General features: G+C 40.8%; 1 protein-coding gene across 5 annotated transcripts in view; it reads left to right on the forward strand.

Moving 5' to 3' along the window:
- GRHL2 (grainyhead like transcription factor 2) overlaps positions 1-16,552 on the forward strand; it is a 175,604-nt gene that overhangs the window by 54,485 nt on the left and 104,567 nt on the right. For all 5 annotated transcript variants that reach the window (XM_082434309.1, XM_082434307.1, XM_082434305.1 and 2 more), the window contains exons 2-3: positions 5,742-5,937; positions 13,096-13,163. In XM_082434309.1, coding sequence (XP_082290435.1) covers positions 5,770-5,937; positions 13,096-13,163 — 236 coding nt within the window. In that variant the 5' untranslated portion in view covers positions 5,742-5,769. The remainder of the gene's footprint in view (positions 1-5,741; positions 5,938-13,095; positions 13,164-16,552) is intronic.

Genomic DNA, 16,552 nt, shown 5'->3' on the forward strand with positions numbered 1-16,552 from the left:
GCAACAAGAGAGGCTGCGACAGTGAGCGGCCTGCGCACCGCGATGAAGAGTGGCTCCCACTTGCTGCAACTAGAGAAAGCCCTCGCACAGAAACGAAGACCCAACACAGCCAAAAATAAATAAATAAATAAATAAATAAATAAATAAAGACACAGCACAGCCAAAAATAAAAATAAAATAAATTAAAAAAAAAAGATTGAGGATCAATGAAAGCCATACGAATCAACAATGGAAAGAAATGAGCAAAGGGCCCAGGAACGATGAGAGTTAGAGGAATAGGAGGAGGTAGAGTAGAAATTAGAAAAGAGTGTTTGGCTACAGAGGAGAACCACCCTTGCACAGTATCTTAGAAGCCAGGCAAGGAAAGATTTTACAGAAGTGAGAAATGGCCAAGAAAATCCAAGGAGATTAAGAACTGAGAGCAGTCTATTGGATTTTGATCAGAGGTCGTTAATAGAATCAGTTCTAAAGAGAAGTAATACTTATAACTATTATTTATTGAAGATCTGTAATGTACCAGGCTCTTCATATGTAAATATCTGAGTTATTCCTTTAGAACAGTACCGTTCTGATATCATGATACAGAGGAAGAAACAAGCTCAAAGAAGTAAAGTACCTCATCTAAATTCAGTAGTTGACAGAGCTGAGATTAAAACTGAGGTTTATTCAACTCCAAAACCATTCTCCCCCTAGATTAAGACCAAAAAAACCCCAAAACAACCCTCCCCTCAAAGACTAATGCCCTTCTAGGAATTATTAAAAAAAAAAAAAAAAAGAATGATGAGGAATGGATGGAAAGTGATAATTTGACATGAAAACTTCACTGTCCTGGTTTTTTGTGGTCCCAAGTGAAATGGATTTATGTCTGGATTTGTTGACTATTACTGCACATATTTTTAGGAGGTGAAGGCGTTATGTACTAAGTTTCACATGCTTCTCCCCAGCAAAGCATTCCCTCTGGTAGACTCTTATTGATGCCCCAGGGCATGCGGTAGAGTGATCTGGAACTTTTCTTGACTTGTTGGTTATGATCTCAGCTGCATGACTACTCCACCTGTTTCATTACTTCAGCTGATGACTCATCTCTTCATTTTTCTCCCAACATCAACAAAATGAAGTAGCGGATTAAAGAAACAAACGAAAGAAAAAAAAATATTTGTGATCTAACACAGCCTTAGCCTTGCTGTGAATACTCAGGTGCTAATTTAAACTTTCCTCCAAGGAAGAACAGAGATCAAGTTTATAGTTGATGTGTTCTGTGTTCAAGGCAACCCAGAAAATTACATACCTAAAGCTACTGAAAGGATATTTTAAAAGCTGACCGGAGCAGGATTAGAATTACCACTCCAAAAGAACAGTGATGAAATTCACCTTCAGAAAGTGTTCCAAACTTTGGTAAAAGCTGTTCTGTGAAACTGTCCTTTCTTTACAAGTCTACGTTTTTGCTCAGTGTACCAGAGAGATTGTTCTGTTTTTACTAAACCAAGCTTTATTCAACAGTGCTCTGTACCGGAGAGATTATAATCTATGAAAAAACAAAAAAATCCAAAGTCATTATGCAGTTAAAGGGAAGAGCATAAAAGTCCTTTGGCCATCAAAAATGTGAACAGAAACGGCTAGTAAGGATGTGCTTTCCCAGGATATTTTTCTCCATTGATCATGTAAGGATTCATCAACCATTTCATCATAGGAGAAAAGCTGATGAATCTAGATTTATGAGTGAACGTTCATGCTGGGAACAGATAAAATCAGCAATCCAGGAGACTCAGCAGGAGGGAGTAGGGACTTGAAGGAAAACTCAAAGAAAAATCTCTCAAGTGAATCAGGGCACTACTTAGTGTAAATCAAGAGTTGGCTTTTATCCTTCACCCTGGCGCTTCCTGCTAAACTTTTGGAAATTAGCCAGTGTTGTAATTAACACTCCCCCCGCCTCCCAGCTTTTCTTAGGTAAGAAAGAGAGTAAAATCCCCACCTTTTTCAATGGTGAGGTCACTGCAAATAACTTAAAGCCCTTCTTTCCTGTAGGACTGAGCATTTGGGGAAGTATGCATGATGCCTGGGTGCTCATGGGCAACAATTAGGGTTCAGATTCCTCTATTTCTCCCTCTAAGTGAAGGCTGCAGACCGGGCACCCAGGATGGCTCCTACTAAATGACTGAGAGGGGTGGTGGTGGCACTGCCACACATGAGCCCATCACCTCTGCCTTCGTGGTCCTCCCAGAGACTTCATTTCTTCCACTTGTAGATTCTTAGGGGTCCACCAAAATTCTATCTCTAAATCAAGCCCTATCCTCTGTGATTAGTAATTTCCACAACATGGAAATACTATTTTACTGTTAAATCAAAGTGCATAAATTTCTTTTTTTTACACTGAATTATAGTTGACTTACAATGTTGTGTTAATTTCTACTGTACAACAAAGTGATTCAGTTATACATATATATATATATATATATATATTCTCTTTTATATTCTTTTCCATTATGGTTTATCACAGGATATTGAATATAGTTCCCTGTGCTATACAGTAGGACCTTGTTGTTTATCCATTCTGTATGTACTAGTTTGCATCTGCTAACCCCAAACTCCCAATCCAACCCTCCCCCACCTCCCCTGCCCTTGGCAACCACAAGTCTGTTCTCTATGTCTGTAGTCTGTTTCTGTTTCGTAGATAAGTTCATTTGTGTCATATTTTAGATTCCACATATAAGTGATATCACATGGCATTTGTCTTTCTCTTTCTGACTTACTTCACTTAGTATGATAATCTCTAGGTCCATCCATGTTGCTGCAAATGGCATTATTTCATTCTTTTTTATGGCTGAGTAATATTCCACTGTATATAAAATACATAAATTTCTTTAGTTGACTCTCCAAAATGAATACAAATGTGCTCTTTTTGTCAGAAAATTCCATTATTTTGCATTACCAATATATTCTTCACTTTAAAAATGTTTCCCCCACCCCAAAAAAAAATGTTTCCCACATCTGCCCATTTCAACATTGACCGACACACTCCTGCCTTTCCTTCAGGTCTTTGTGAAAACTTTGCTTCCTCCTTGATCCTCTGGTTAGGTTAGTCCCCTCTGGCATATAACCTCACTCATGACACTGTTCATTTCTCACACTCATTGCTCTTGTAACAACGGTGCTTTCTTTTTTTCTTTTTCTTTTTTGGCTGTGTTGGATCTTCACTGCTGCGCGTGGGCTTTCTCTAGTTGCAGCAAACGGGGGCTACTCTTTGTTGCAATGTGTGGACTTTTATTGCGGTGGCTTCTCATGTTGCAGAGCTCGGGCTCTAGGCACACGAGCTTCAGTAGTTGCAGCACGAGGGCTCAGTAGTTGCAGCACATGGGCCCTAGAGCGCAGGCTCAGTAGTTGTGGTGAACGGGCTTAGCTGCTCTGCAGCATGTGGGATCTTCCTGGACCAGTGACCAAACCCATGTCCCCTGCATTGGTAGGCGGATTCTTAACCACTGCGCCACCAGGGAAGTCCCAACAGTGGTGCTTTCTTTCCCCCACTGGACTGCAAGCTACTTGGGCTATGGGGCAGTGCCTGTGTCATTTGCCATTGCATTCTCAACAAATAGCATGGTGCCTGGCATCTATTGGGCTCTCAATCAAAATAGCTAAATGAACAACTTCAGTCTCCCTTTAATTAATGATTATCTTTAGCACTTCTGCATTATAACCAAAAATCGCTATACCCACAAACTTTACGGGAATATAGAACTGTGCTGTGATAGTAATACCTGTTATTGTATAACATTGTGCAGTTTACAGACCTCTATTTTTTTCATTATTTTATTCCATTCTTACAATCGCATTGTGAGGTAAGTAGAGTGGACATTGCTGTCTTTTTTTTTTTTTTAACTTTTTATTTCGTATTGGAGTATAGCTGATTAACAATGTTGTGTTAGTTTCAGTTGTACAACAAAGTGATTCAGTTATACATATACATGTATCTATTCTTTTTCAAATTCTTTCCCCAATTAGGTTGTTACATAATATTGAGCAGAGTTCCCTGTACTGTACAGTAGGTCCTTGTTGGTTATCCATTCACACCAGTCAGAATGGCCATCATCAAAAAATCCACAAACAATAAATGCTGGAGAGGGTGTGGAGAGAAAGGGACCCTCTTGCACTGTTGGTAGGAATGTAAATTGGTACCGCCACTATGGAGAACAGTATGGAGGTTCCTTAAGAAACTAAAAATAGTGTTGTCCTTATTTAAGGCGCGAAGAAACCGAACCTCAGGCAATTTTCCTCCACTGTAAGTGGTGAACAGAGACTCACTTCCAGGGCCTGTGCTGTTCCATGTCACCAGACTACCTAATGGTTAGAAAGGCCTTCTACCAGGGTTTTCCTGTTTACTTCCACAAACTTGATTTTACCTTTTAATCCAATTAATTTACAGTTGGGTCATTTTCTCTTTCTTCCCGATCAGTTTCACCAAGCCCCTGGCACAAAGTTCAAACCAGCGGCCTGGAGACCGTCTGAAACTCCACTCTGCTCAGTGTGGATTTCCCGCCCCGCCCCCAAACATATGTTACCAATGTCAGTGTCATTTTCTAACCCTACACCAATGTGTGGCACCATGCCTCCACATAAAGGGCCCTCAACATAGCCTTTGTTGGGAGTTCATACCAGTTTTCTATCACAAAGTGAACGGGGAGACCATCTACTCTCAGAAGGCCCTGTAGAAATATCAGCAAAAAGGGACGTCTGTGACTGAATGACCATCAAAAGGCTCTTGGTGGCTGAATTTCCACTGATCGGTATACATGTTGCCTTTGCAATCCTGTTATTTGTCTGTGTCATGTTACTCTGAGTGGACATAGGTGTTACTGAAATACAATGTCTCATGGTCACTTTTTGGTTTCATTTCAATGAACAAGGCTGGGGAGCTGCTGAGGACTGTCATGGTTTGTGAGTATTTAAGTTATTATCGCATCCTCCTTAAGAAATCACTTTGATAGTCAATTGCTGCTTTACCTGAGCTTGGCTTGGTTAGGACTGACAAATGACTCCAACCCCTTTTGCCTCTACTGAAGATTCTCCAGGTGCCCTCCTCACTCTCCACGATGATTTTTTTTACAACCTGTAGCTTCTATGTCCTTTAAATATAGTAGGATCCCGTGGCAACACAGGATTCATATACAGAGTTCGTCTCTTTCCTGTTGCTTTGTATCCCTATTACGCAGCATATCTGCAAAACGTCTTGTTTGCAGAGTACCTTCTATTGCCTTTTTAAATTAAGGGACTTGGATTGGTCTATAATTTGCTAGCGATTATAGTATAAATCAAACTGGATAAAATAGTTTTTAATAACCATTAACATGTTGATTACATTTAATGTATCGCACATATTTATACATTAGAACTCAGAGAGTTAAATGAAACCTGTTCCCTCTCAGTTTTTCCTTTTAATATTCGCTAATGAAGAATAATCAAAGAAAATGATTTGGCTCCTGAAGTAATTGGATATGAAAAGCCAAGTGTGAAGGGAACCAACTTACACTACTTCTGTACTACCTTTGAAAGACCATTATTACTTCTCATGGGCAGTAGAGAAATAAATCAGTGGCTTTATCAATGCAATGAGGCAGTCACTTCAGTCTTAATCTTCCCTCTCTTCCATTCTGGGGAAGTACAAATTAACCAAATAATGTGTATTTTTTAGCGGATATCAAAGGAATACTTCTTTGATAATGAACCTCATGTGTTTCTTGCTTTCACAGTAATAAACGACTGGTGGCCTTAGTGCCCATGCCCAGTGACCCTCCATTTAATACCCGAAGAGCCTACACCAGTGAGGATGAAGCCTGGAAGTCGTATTTGGAGAACCCCCTGACGGCGGCCACCAAGGCGATGATGAGTATCAACGGTGACGAGGACAGCGCCGCCGCCCTTGGCCTGCTGTACGACTACTACAAGGTAGAACCTGAGGCCCCGCCTCCCTCCACTTTCTTCCTCCAGGGCCTCCCCTCTCTAGTGGGCAGAGGGGACAGATTCTTCATCCCAGGCCGGAGAATGAATGGCATTGCCACACTCGCTCTGGAATTCAGCGTCTCCCTGTTCTCATTGCGTCTCTGCTTTCCCATCTATAAAGCACGACTTTCCCACCCCCCGCCGAGGGAGTTTTCATTTTATGATAATTATTTCTGTGCCCTCTGTTTCCAAGCATACATGTTATCTACGTTTAATTTCTACTTAATATCCTATTGCAAATCCTTCTTTGCTGCCATTTTTACTTTATGATTTTTGGTGAATAAAGAATATTACATTGTGTGGCTGTACCATAATTTAGTCATTGCTCAGTTTGGGGGCATTTAGGTTGCTTTTATCTTATTTTATTTTTTAATTAAGTAATGAGAACCTTTTAAAATTTTTTTTTTAATTTAATTTTTTGGCTGTGCCACACAGCTTGCAGAATCTTAGTTCCCCAACCAGGGATTGAACCCAGGCCCATGGCAGTGAAAGCAGAAGTGAAAGCGCCGAGTCCTAACCACTGGACCACCAGGGAACTCCCTAGGTTGCTTTTAGATTTTCCATTTTATAAGAAACATCAGGGTTTCTAGATTTTTCAGTTCTGTAAGGAATACGCCAATGAATACTTTAGTGGTAGGCTTTTGCAGCAATTCCAAAATCTAACTGTCTCCATTTGTTTCAATGAGTACTCAATATTTATTTTGAAAAACCCTTAAAACAAAGTGAATGTAATTCGCTTGCATTACAAAAATACCTGCCATAGATACCTTCAAAATAGGAGTATTTCAGGAAATCGAACAACAAACAATGGTCTGCCTCAACTATAAAGGACTGTATCTGGTATGACCTGCTCCCTTAGAACCAATGAAGTGTAAAAAATCAACAGGTATTTACTGAATGAGGATATTTATTGCCTGACTTGATTGTAAACACTGTGGGCTTATGCTGGTATTGGCACAAAGGTGAGAATGGCCGTGTTTATTTTGCTGGTTGGGCACAGTGAACTCTATTTTAGAATAAGAACTAAATCCCCCTCTTCCCCTCTCCCTCCATCATGAGAAAATCACGCAAGAGGAATCATTTTTCTTTTGGTAAGCACCAGTCTCAGCTTCCTGTTTCCTTCCTGCTTCCCAGTTCCTGTTTCCTCCCAGTGGTCTCACTTCTGCAAGTTGTGTTGTGCCCTGGGTCTCTCCTAAACCAGAGTTTTTCTGCTTTACAACGATCTCCCACCACCATTGACTCAGGCACTGCCCCCGGGCCTATTTCTTTCACCAAAGTCCTCTAAAATTATTCATTCCTTTTCCAGCTTCTTCCCATTTTTCTCTGTTAAAACACTCAGGAGGGCTCCCTCCATGGGGAGAAGAATGAAAGCCAAGCCAAGTTGTGCTTATTTAAGATGAAACACAAGGTATGAGTAACTGATAGGTTGGCCCATCCAGGCTACTTTAAATGAGGATATTATTAACTCAAATAAATGCATTTTTTATGGTTGGAAAGTGCTATAGAAACATAGGAAAGGCATTCCACTGGTACCCTTGCCAGTCTAGGCTGATTTTTTTTCCCTTTACCAACGGAGCTGGAGTTGGCCGATTTCGACAGCTCTCTTGTGAAGCTGTACAACTCCCAACACGGCTCCTGACATAGCAAGAAGGGCCTTTAACTTTGGGAATTGGGGTCCAGATGAAAGTATATTTTAGGGTCTAACCTCCATTTCATGTAAGCAGGGCAGTTTCCTACAATGAACAGGAATCGCCTGAAAAAAAATGAGCCTAAAAACAAAGATGGTTTCTTGGCAGGCTTTCCTTTCTTCTTTTCTTTGTTTGTGGTTGTTTTATATATTTTAATCCTTTTTGACTAAGGAGCTTATTTGAAAAACACAAGGACGAATTCTAAACGTTTTGGAGTCAAAATTTTCAGAATGTATTGAGGATGGTATAGAAACACAGAACTTATCATGTTAGACTGCTTCATGTTATAGGCTATTTCTTGAGGGTTCAGCTTTATTGGACTTTTGTGTTAACATGTAATGTTCAGAAATGGTCTCATCCCTAGAAAGAAATCACAAAGCAATTTTCCTTTATTATAAAAAATAGTTAAAACATGACACCTTTTTAAAAAATATCTTTATTGGAGTATAATTGCTTTACAATGGTGTGTTAGTTTCTGCTGTACAACAAAGTGAATCAGCTATATGTATACGTATATCCCCATATCCCCTCCCTCTTGAGCCTCCCTCCTACCCTGCCTATCCCACCCCTCAAGGTCGTCACGAAGCATCGAGCTGATCTCCCTGTGCTATGCGGCTGCTTCCCACTAGCCATCCATTTTACATTTGGTAGTGTATATATGTCAATGCTACTCTCTCACTTCGTCCCCTCTTCTTCCCCCGCTGTGGAAACTTGATACCTTTATCAATCTTTAAAATCTAGTAACATATTAAAGTGGCTCTGATTTAATCACTTGGGTCATTACAACATTTTTTGGTAACTTTTATAACTATGTTAAATAAATACCTTAGTTAATAATTTTATAAGACTTTGAAGAAATACACTAAGATACACTTTGAAAAAATATATTTTTCTTATTTTTTAAAAGTAGATTTTACTACTGTGAAATGGATATAATTTCAGGTATCTGTATTAGATGGCATTTCTTTTGTATTAATGAAAAAGAGAAACACACCTTGAAACAAAAATCATTAGTAATTTAGGAAAGCAACATATTTTATTTCCCACAGGTTCAGAGGATAAAGTATTAGTAAATATGGTACCTGGATTACCTTTCCTCTTGCACATTTTTACTATTTAGAGGAAAGTTGAAATACTGCTTTCTGTAAATATTTTGAAATGCAGAGTAGAGAGTTTACATAAAACTCAATTTGAGGATGTGGAGAAAAAGGAACCCTTGTATACTGTTGACGGGAATGTAAATTGGTGCATCCACTGTGGAAGACAGTATGGCAGTTTCTCAAAAAACTAAAAATAGAACCACCATATGACCCAGAGGTTCCACTCCTGGATATAGATCTGAAAAAAATGAAAACAGTAATTTGAAAAGATACATCCACCCCAGTGTTCATAGCAGCACTATTTACAATAGCCAAGATATGGAAGCAACCCAAGTGTCCATCAGCTGACAAATGGATAAAGATGAGGTATATAAATACAATGGAGTACTACTCAGCCATAAAAAAGAATAAATTTTGTTACCTGCAACATTATGGATGGACTTGGAGGGTATTATGCTAAGTGAAATGTCAGAGAAAGACAAACACTGTATGATATCACTTATATGTGGAATCTAAAAAATAGAAACAAACTAGTCAATATAACAAAACAGAAACAGACTTAAATATGTAGAGAACAAACTAGTGGTTACCAGTGGGGAGAGGGAAGGGGGGGAGGGGCAAGATAGGGGTAGGGGATTAAGAGGTACAAGCTACTACGTATAAAATAAATAAGTTACAAGGATATATTGTACAATGCAGGGAATATAGCCAATATTTTGTAATAACTATAAATGGAATATAACCTTTAAAAATTGGGAATCTCTATGTTGGACACCTGAAATTTATATAATATTGTACATCAACCATATCTCAATTTATTTATTTATTCATTTATTTATTTTTGGCTGCATTGGGTCTTCGTTGCTGCGTGCGGGCTTTCTCTAGTTGCAGCAAGCGGGGGCTAATCTTTGTTGCGGTGCGCGGGCTTCTCATTGCTGTGGCTTCTCTTATTGTGGAGCACGGGCTCCAGGCACGCGGGCTTCAGTAGTTGTGGCACGTGGGCTCAGCAGTTGTGGTTTACGGGCTCTAGAGTGCAGGCTCAGTAGTTGTGGTGCACGGGCTTAGTTGCTCTGAGGCATGCGGGATCTTCCTGGACCAGGGCTTGAACTCGTGTCCCCTGCATTGGCAGATGGATTCCTAACCACTGCACTGCCAGGGAAGTCCTGGTTTTTATGTATTTTAATGATTTAAATTCACATTATCTAGATGAATGAGTGAATACATGATTTAATAAATATTCATAAGCTGCTGAAATTTTTGAAAGAAATCAGCTTTTTATTTTTGGCTTATACATATACATTATAGAAAATGCAGGGAAGCTTAAAGAAGAAAGTGAAATTTCCTGTAATTTTTCTATCATATCATTTGGCATCATTTTCTCCATCGCTGAAGGATTTTGAACATAAGCCTGGTAGATTGGAGAAATGATTTATACATATTACAGCAACAGCAGCAGCAGCAGGGAGGTGGGTTATGAGCAGAGAATCCAGTGAACAGTTCGTTGCAATAGTCCAGATAAAAAATGATGCAGCCCTAAAGTAAGACATGATGCTAGCTGTTCCCTGGGTCAGCATTTGTGAGGTTCTCCCTAAATCAGCCACTCTATTTAGTCAGCCATACTGCATAGAGACAAAGCAGTATGTTGAAGAAATCACTGAGTATTTGTTTGAATGAAAGCTGGCAACTGATTGTGTGTGTGTGTGTGTGTGTGTGTGTGTGTGTGTGTGTGTGTGATTTGGTGGGAGAACCCTATAATTAGGGTCATAATATCTAAGCTGATTCTCAGATTAACCAAGGCGGAGTACAGAAGAAGGGCTTTGGGGAAAAGGATAATTGTATGTTGAGTTTGATGTGCTTGTAGGATGTCCAGGTAGGGATGTCTGATAGACAGTATTGTGGGTCTAGACTTGAGAAAGGGGCCTGAGTTCAGAGGTCTCAGTTTCTCTAAGAAGGACAGTCTTTGGGAAGCCAAAGGTAAACATGGTTCAGGGTGGCCCAGATGGGAGCAAACCCAAAGGTTTCCCTTTGTCACATTGTGCCCAATACTGTAGGCTGACCAGGCTGCTCAGAGCTGGCATCAGTGCATCTTGGCAACACTAATGTTCACTTCCAGGAGTCTTTGGGAGTTACTAATACGTTTTAGTGTTGGAATCCCTATTTCTTCTAGTTCTTTGATTCTGCTTTTTGCAGGCCATTTTGATTGATTCAGTCATTCTTTCAACAAGAATTTAGTGAGGGCCTGCTACGTTCCAGGCGCTTGGGACATAACCATGCACAAGGTGGACACTCATGGAGATTGTAGTCTAATCTTGGGTATGGACCTTTAGATGGTTCTCGAAGTAAGCTCACAAGTTAGCTTAGAGAAAGCATGGGTAGGGTGGGGCAGGGGACTGGGGTGCGTTCCAGGCAGAGAGGACTGGGTAATGGCTCTGCTGCAAGAAGGAGCATTGCATGCTCAGAGACGCAGTGTGGCTGTACACACAGCAGTGATGGGGGTGGCCCAAGTTGAGGCAGAAGAGATTTTGGAGGCCATGTTCCTGAGAATAACGGGAAGCATTGAAGAGTTTTAAGTAAGAGCATAGTGGGGTTCGACTTAAAGATCACTCTGGATCTTCTTAATGGAGCCCGAATGGATTTGCAGGGGTTAAGTGAAGGAGAGGAGAGACCAGTTAGGCTGATGCCATAGCTCAGGTAAGAGATGTCGGGGGCTGAACCAGGAGGCAGGCATCCACAGGGAAGTTGATGGATTTGAGTCACATGGGATTTAGTGTAATGTCTTCAAGCTTCATCCATATTATAGCATGTATCAGAATTTCATCTTTAAGGCTGAATAATATCCCATTGTATGTATATATCACATTTTGTTTATCCATTCATCTGTAGATGGACATTTGGGTCATTTCCACTTTTTGGCTATTGTGAATAATGCTGCTATGAACATAGGTGTGCTGGGTATTAAAATTTTATGTTTATCTGTCGTTTTCAGTAGATGATAGGAGCTATGTTTTATTCATTTCATTTCTGTCTAGCACTTAGTAATACCTGCTACATTGTAGACCCTCATCATTGACATGTGAGTGAAGGACTTACAATTGATTTACTTTATTTTTATTTAACAAATGCTTATAAATTCCCAGACACTCTAAGTGGCTTTAAAAAAATTAACTCATTTAATTTTACTAAACACCCTGTGAGGTATAGGACTACCATTATGCCTGTTTTAGAGCTGAGGAAACTGAGGCAGAATTAGTAAGTGGTAGAGCTGAGATTTGAACCCAAACAATCAGGTCTAGGCCTGGACTCTTAGCCACCCTGCTATGTTGCCTCCCTTGCCCAGCTAGCTGGGCTTGCATACATATTCAGGTGAGTGGAAATTATCCATGAGGATTGCTAGTCCGGAATCCAGAAGAGAGATGCTCCTCCTAAACGCTCTCTTATGTCAAAATAGTGAAGGCTGTGTTTTGAGTGCAAAGGTGTTTGGCTAGAAGGAAGCTCTGGAGATTTAGGAAAAAACAAAATCAAAAACAAAAACAGAAAAACCCAAAACATCCAACCAGCCAAACAAATGTAAACCCACTATTCATGTGTTTGAGAACTATGGTAGAGATAGGTAAGCGATCCTTAATGCGGTAGGGCAGTCAGTTGATGTTCAGAAACACAGCTGGTAGGGGTATCCCTTCTCTCAAGTAGCACTTTTTCAATAATCTTTCAGGTAATATGTTGGCATTGTGGTTGTGAAGTCAATAATAAAAGTGCATTAGAAGAAGAAGGGTGGAAGCCAGTTCGAGAGCTAGGGAGGGTAGGTGAAGGCTGGCCCAGGTATTAGATGTTTCTCCCTCACTGGACAGAGCAGCCCCCTACCCAGTTTGCCCCCCTGTGTGTCAGCACCTGGAGTCCCTCATCAGAGTAGAGGGTCAGTCCTTGTTCCTTAACGGGATACCTGTTGTAGCTCCAAGATGTTTTCTGTCTGCTCCAGAGCACAGATACTCTTACCCTTTCCCCTCATCCACTCCCAGCCAACGTGGGGAGGGCTCAGGAGGTGCTCAGGTCCAGCGAGAGAGAGTTGCCTGTGTCAGCAGGGCACAGCAGAATCAGGATTGCTGTGGCCCTACGCTGATGATTACCCTTTTGTGTCTGGTCCACTGTCATTGCCAATCAGGCTACTTACCTTTAACCATCTCCTGGCCATTGCAAATTTGCCACCGTTCTCTGGAGAATGTTCCATTTCCTTTTCTTTGCTTATGCTGGTGTCAAGCTCTGCACGAGGTCACAGTTGCATCTGTGTAAGTCTGACTGATGGTCGGTGATGTTTTCAGGTTCCTCGAGACAAGAGGCTGCTGTCTGTAAGCAAAGCAAGTGACAGCCAAGAAGACCAGGATAAAAGGTATGATAATATATACAGGAATATGCCTGACTCCCCAAAAAACTCTTTTGCTATGTTTTTTGAAAACAATAGTATTAAACTATAACTTTTGTTCTTGAGAGGATATGGGAGTCAAGAAGCTTAACGTCTGCTACCTGTTTTTGGAGTCTGGAACAAAACTGGATCTCTCAGGCGGGAGAGAAAATTGCATTTTTTGGTTTTGCAATTCTGCAAAGGGCCATCAGTATCTTCCAAGGGGGCTGCAAATCCCAAGAGTTAGAGGTGATGTACAGGCAAGATAGCCTACTGCTGGCGTGAACTTTTCTGTCCGTCCAATGGGTGTATGACTGCGATGAGGCCCTTGAGGGAGTGAGACATTTGAAGATCGTCTTTGATAAGGGGGAGAGGAAGGAGGCCAGGCTGATTTCAGTCCAGGGAGGAGCCGGTAGGGAGCCATGGGTGACAGAGGACACTGTCGGGGTGCAGGGGCAGGAAAGATGTTAGGAGACCATAGGTCATACTCCTCTCCTTCACTGAATTAAGAACCAGTTGAAAACAAGAAACAGACAGATTGAAATTAAAAAGGAAAAAAAATCAATTTTATTTCTGATGCAGCTAATTAGAGAATGTGACTTTGAACCAGCAATTTGTAACATTTCAGTCCTGACTTAGATATGGCTGTTCATCCGGTCCCAAGCAGGACTTCAGGCCTCCCTGAAGGGACAGGCCACTGCTGGCATGGCCGCGGTGACTGGAGTGTCCCCTTTCTTTGGCCAAGATGATCCAGACATAAAGGGGGACCCACAGGGGTCTGAACCACCTTGCTCAGCTATTTCTCCCAAACTCACCAGTCAAATACATCCCTTCCCCTGCAGAGGGATGGAGAAGCCACAGTGCTTTTCTGTTGGGGGTTTTTCCACTTGGAAACATGAAGCCAGGAGAAATGAAGTCTCCTGCTAAAACACATGTCAGAATCTTTCCTGGCCTTGCTAGGAACTGCTTGTGACACTGTGATCTTGTCATACGACTAGCAGTGGGGGCCACCCTGCCAATCAGTGGCCCTGTGCTGTGTATCACCTCTAAGACACACCCCCAGCAGAAGATCAAGGCTGTCTGCATCTGATTTGTGGTTCCACAGGGATCTTCTGACGCTCTGTGCTGCTTTGGGGCCCTGGGCACTAGTGAGTAGCAGTGATGACAGGGAGAAAGAGGCTGATGCTCTCAGGTCCTTAAACTTTTCCTCCATCCAGCCAGCATTTATTAGGCTAAGCAAGTGCTGTCTCCTAAGTCCTATGCAGTAATCACAGAAAAGTTGGGGGAGGCGTGGGGGTGAAGGTGGGGAGGGGAACGAATCTAAGATGTGTGCTCTGTATGTATCATAACAGACAAAAGAGCCCATGTTTTGCTAAAGTATCTTTTAGCACAACATTAAAGACTGACGGCCACTCGTATTTTAAAGGCCGTTTTTGTGATATCAATGGAGTGCCTTAAAAAAAAAACTGGCAGTGAGGTATAGACAAACCACCTTGTATGGACTGATTATGACTTAATAGACTTCCGGTTGAATGTAATTTGGAAGGATATCATTTGGTCTGCAATGTACTCATGAATTAAGGTGCCATGTGCTGACATGATATCATTACAAATGTTCGTATACAGAAGTCGCCACTTTGAAAAGTAATCTCAATGTCATGACCCCAATTTTTTTAAAAGTATATTTCAATGAACCATTCTTAGCCTTGCATTTTTTTCTCACATTATAATGTTTGGTTCAATTTTAAATTCTATTGCAGGTGAGTCAGTATATCTCACCATAATTCTTACTTTGTTCTGATCACCCATTTTTTGGATGACTTCCAGAGTTCTCTGGCATCAGCTTTTAAAGTTGGTGCTGTTCTATAGAGGCACAGTTACACATTATAGGATGGTGCCGAGTCTGTTGTCCCCTCGTCTCATGGTAGTGACGATTCAGCTAGATTGGCACAACTCTATTAGTTTGCTTATTTATTTGTTTATAAGCACACCAAAAATATTTTGGCTTGTGTTTCTTGTTTAGAATCCAAGTGTTTTGCATGAATTAAAGACTTAAGAAATTTGGACTGAAGTGGACTCTAAGTGTAGAGGAGTTGATTAATTTTGAATATTTTGGCAAAGCCAGTAAGACCGTGCTTGTGCAAAGCCCAGAGGTGCCAAAAGTGGATTATTGCTTTGGTAGCTAATGCACGTAGACCAACCGTCCTACACCCAACTTGCAAGACATTATCCACAAGTATTAGTTGTTACTCCTCCACAGAAGGGTCCTGGATCAAATGAGTTTGAGAAATTCTGGGTTACAGTTAAACAAGGGGAGGAACCCTTGTGGGCCTTTACTCTGTTCACGACTGTGACCCACCAGGGTGGTCTTGTTTAGGCAATTTTTTTTTTTTAATACTGATTTTATCATGGTCTCCTTTCTTTGAGGAACATGTATTAACAGTCTATGCACTGTTCTCAGCAACAAGGTTTAGGAAATACTGATATAAATGGGTGGTCTGGGTTTTGGCATCATCAGTTTACTGGGTTCAGATTAAAAATAATTTCTAAATTTTCACTGTGTCTTAGATACAGATTCATTGCATTGATTTAGCCATGAAAGCAGGTTATTACTTAAAGCCAGAATGTTTATAGACTCATGATTTTATTCTTTAAAGGATTTGTTTCTAGAATGATTTCTACAGGTCTGTGACTGACTCAGAGAGGTCCAGGTATTTTTTTGTTGGCTTTGTTCATGTGGAGCCATTCTTTCCTCAAGCTTCACTTTGAAGTTTTATCTGAAAAATCAAAGCTAAAAATACCAAGTCCTGTTTGAGAGGCAAGCTCAGAGGCGAGTGGATTTCCTTTACAGAGAGGAGCCACGAGAGCTCAATTCTTGGAAGAACCAATTTTATTCAAATATTTCTCTCAATGAGAGATGGCTGTAAGCCCCAGAAAGCACATGCTAGTTTTAAAAAAACAGACATTGGGGACGGGGCTCCATGCAAAATGTGCATTTTCTCTCTCTGTCATTCAGAATAATCTAAATAAGTAAGAGGTGGCCTCAAATCTTACTGACCACAAGGACTTTGCTAGTAAAATCATTTTGCTATCAATAACGCTCTTTTCGTAAGAAGTTTCTCTTTGCTTCTGCTCTCTCCCAGAATTCTATAGTATAGATGAAAGTATTTCATCTTATCCTGGCAAGAATTAATCTCCTAAATCCTTTCCTTTCTCTTTGTAGCACGGGAGGTCTGAGATCTGAGAGATCTTGTCTTACATCAGCCCAGTTACACCACTTCCTTAAGCCCTGGAAGTAATTCAGTGCTAAGGACATCAATGAGCTGATGTTATTTCTCAATTTAGTGAAAATATCCTAATGATAAATTCTTATTATA

Source organism: Balaenoptera physalus (genome assembly GCF_965194825.1).
Source record: "Balaenoptera physalus genome assembly, chromosome: 17".
NCBI classification, from domain to species: domain Eukaryota; kingdom Metazoa; phylum Chordata; class Mammalia; order Artiodactyla; family Balaenopteridae; genus Balaenoptera; species Balaenoptera physalus.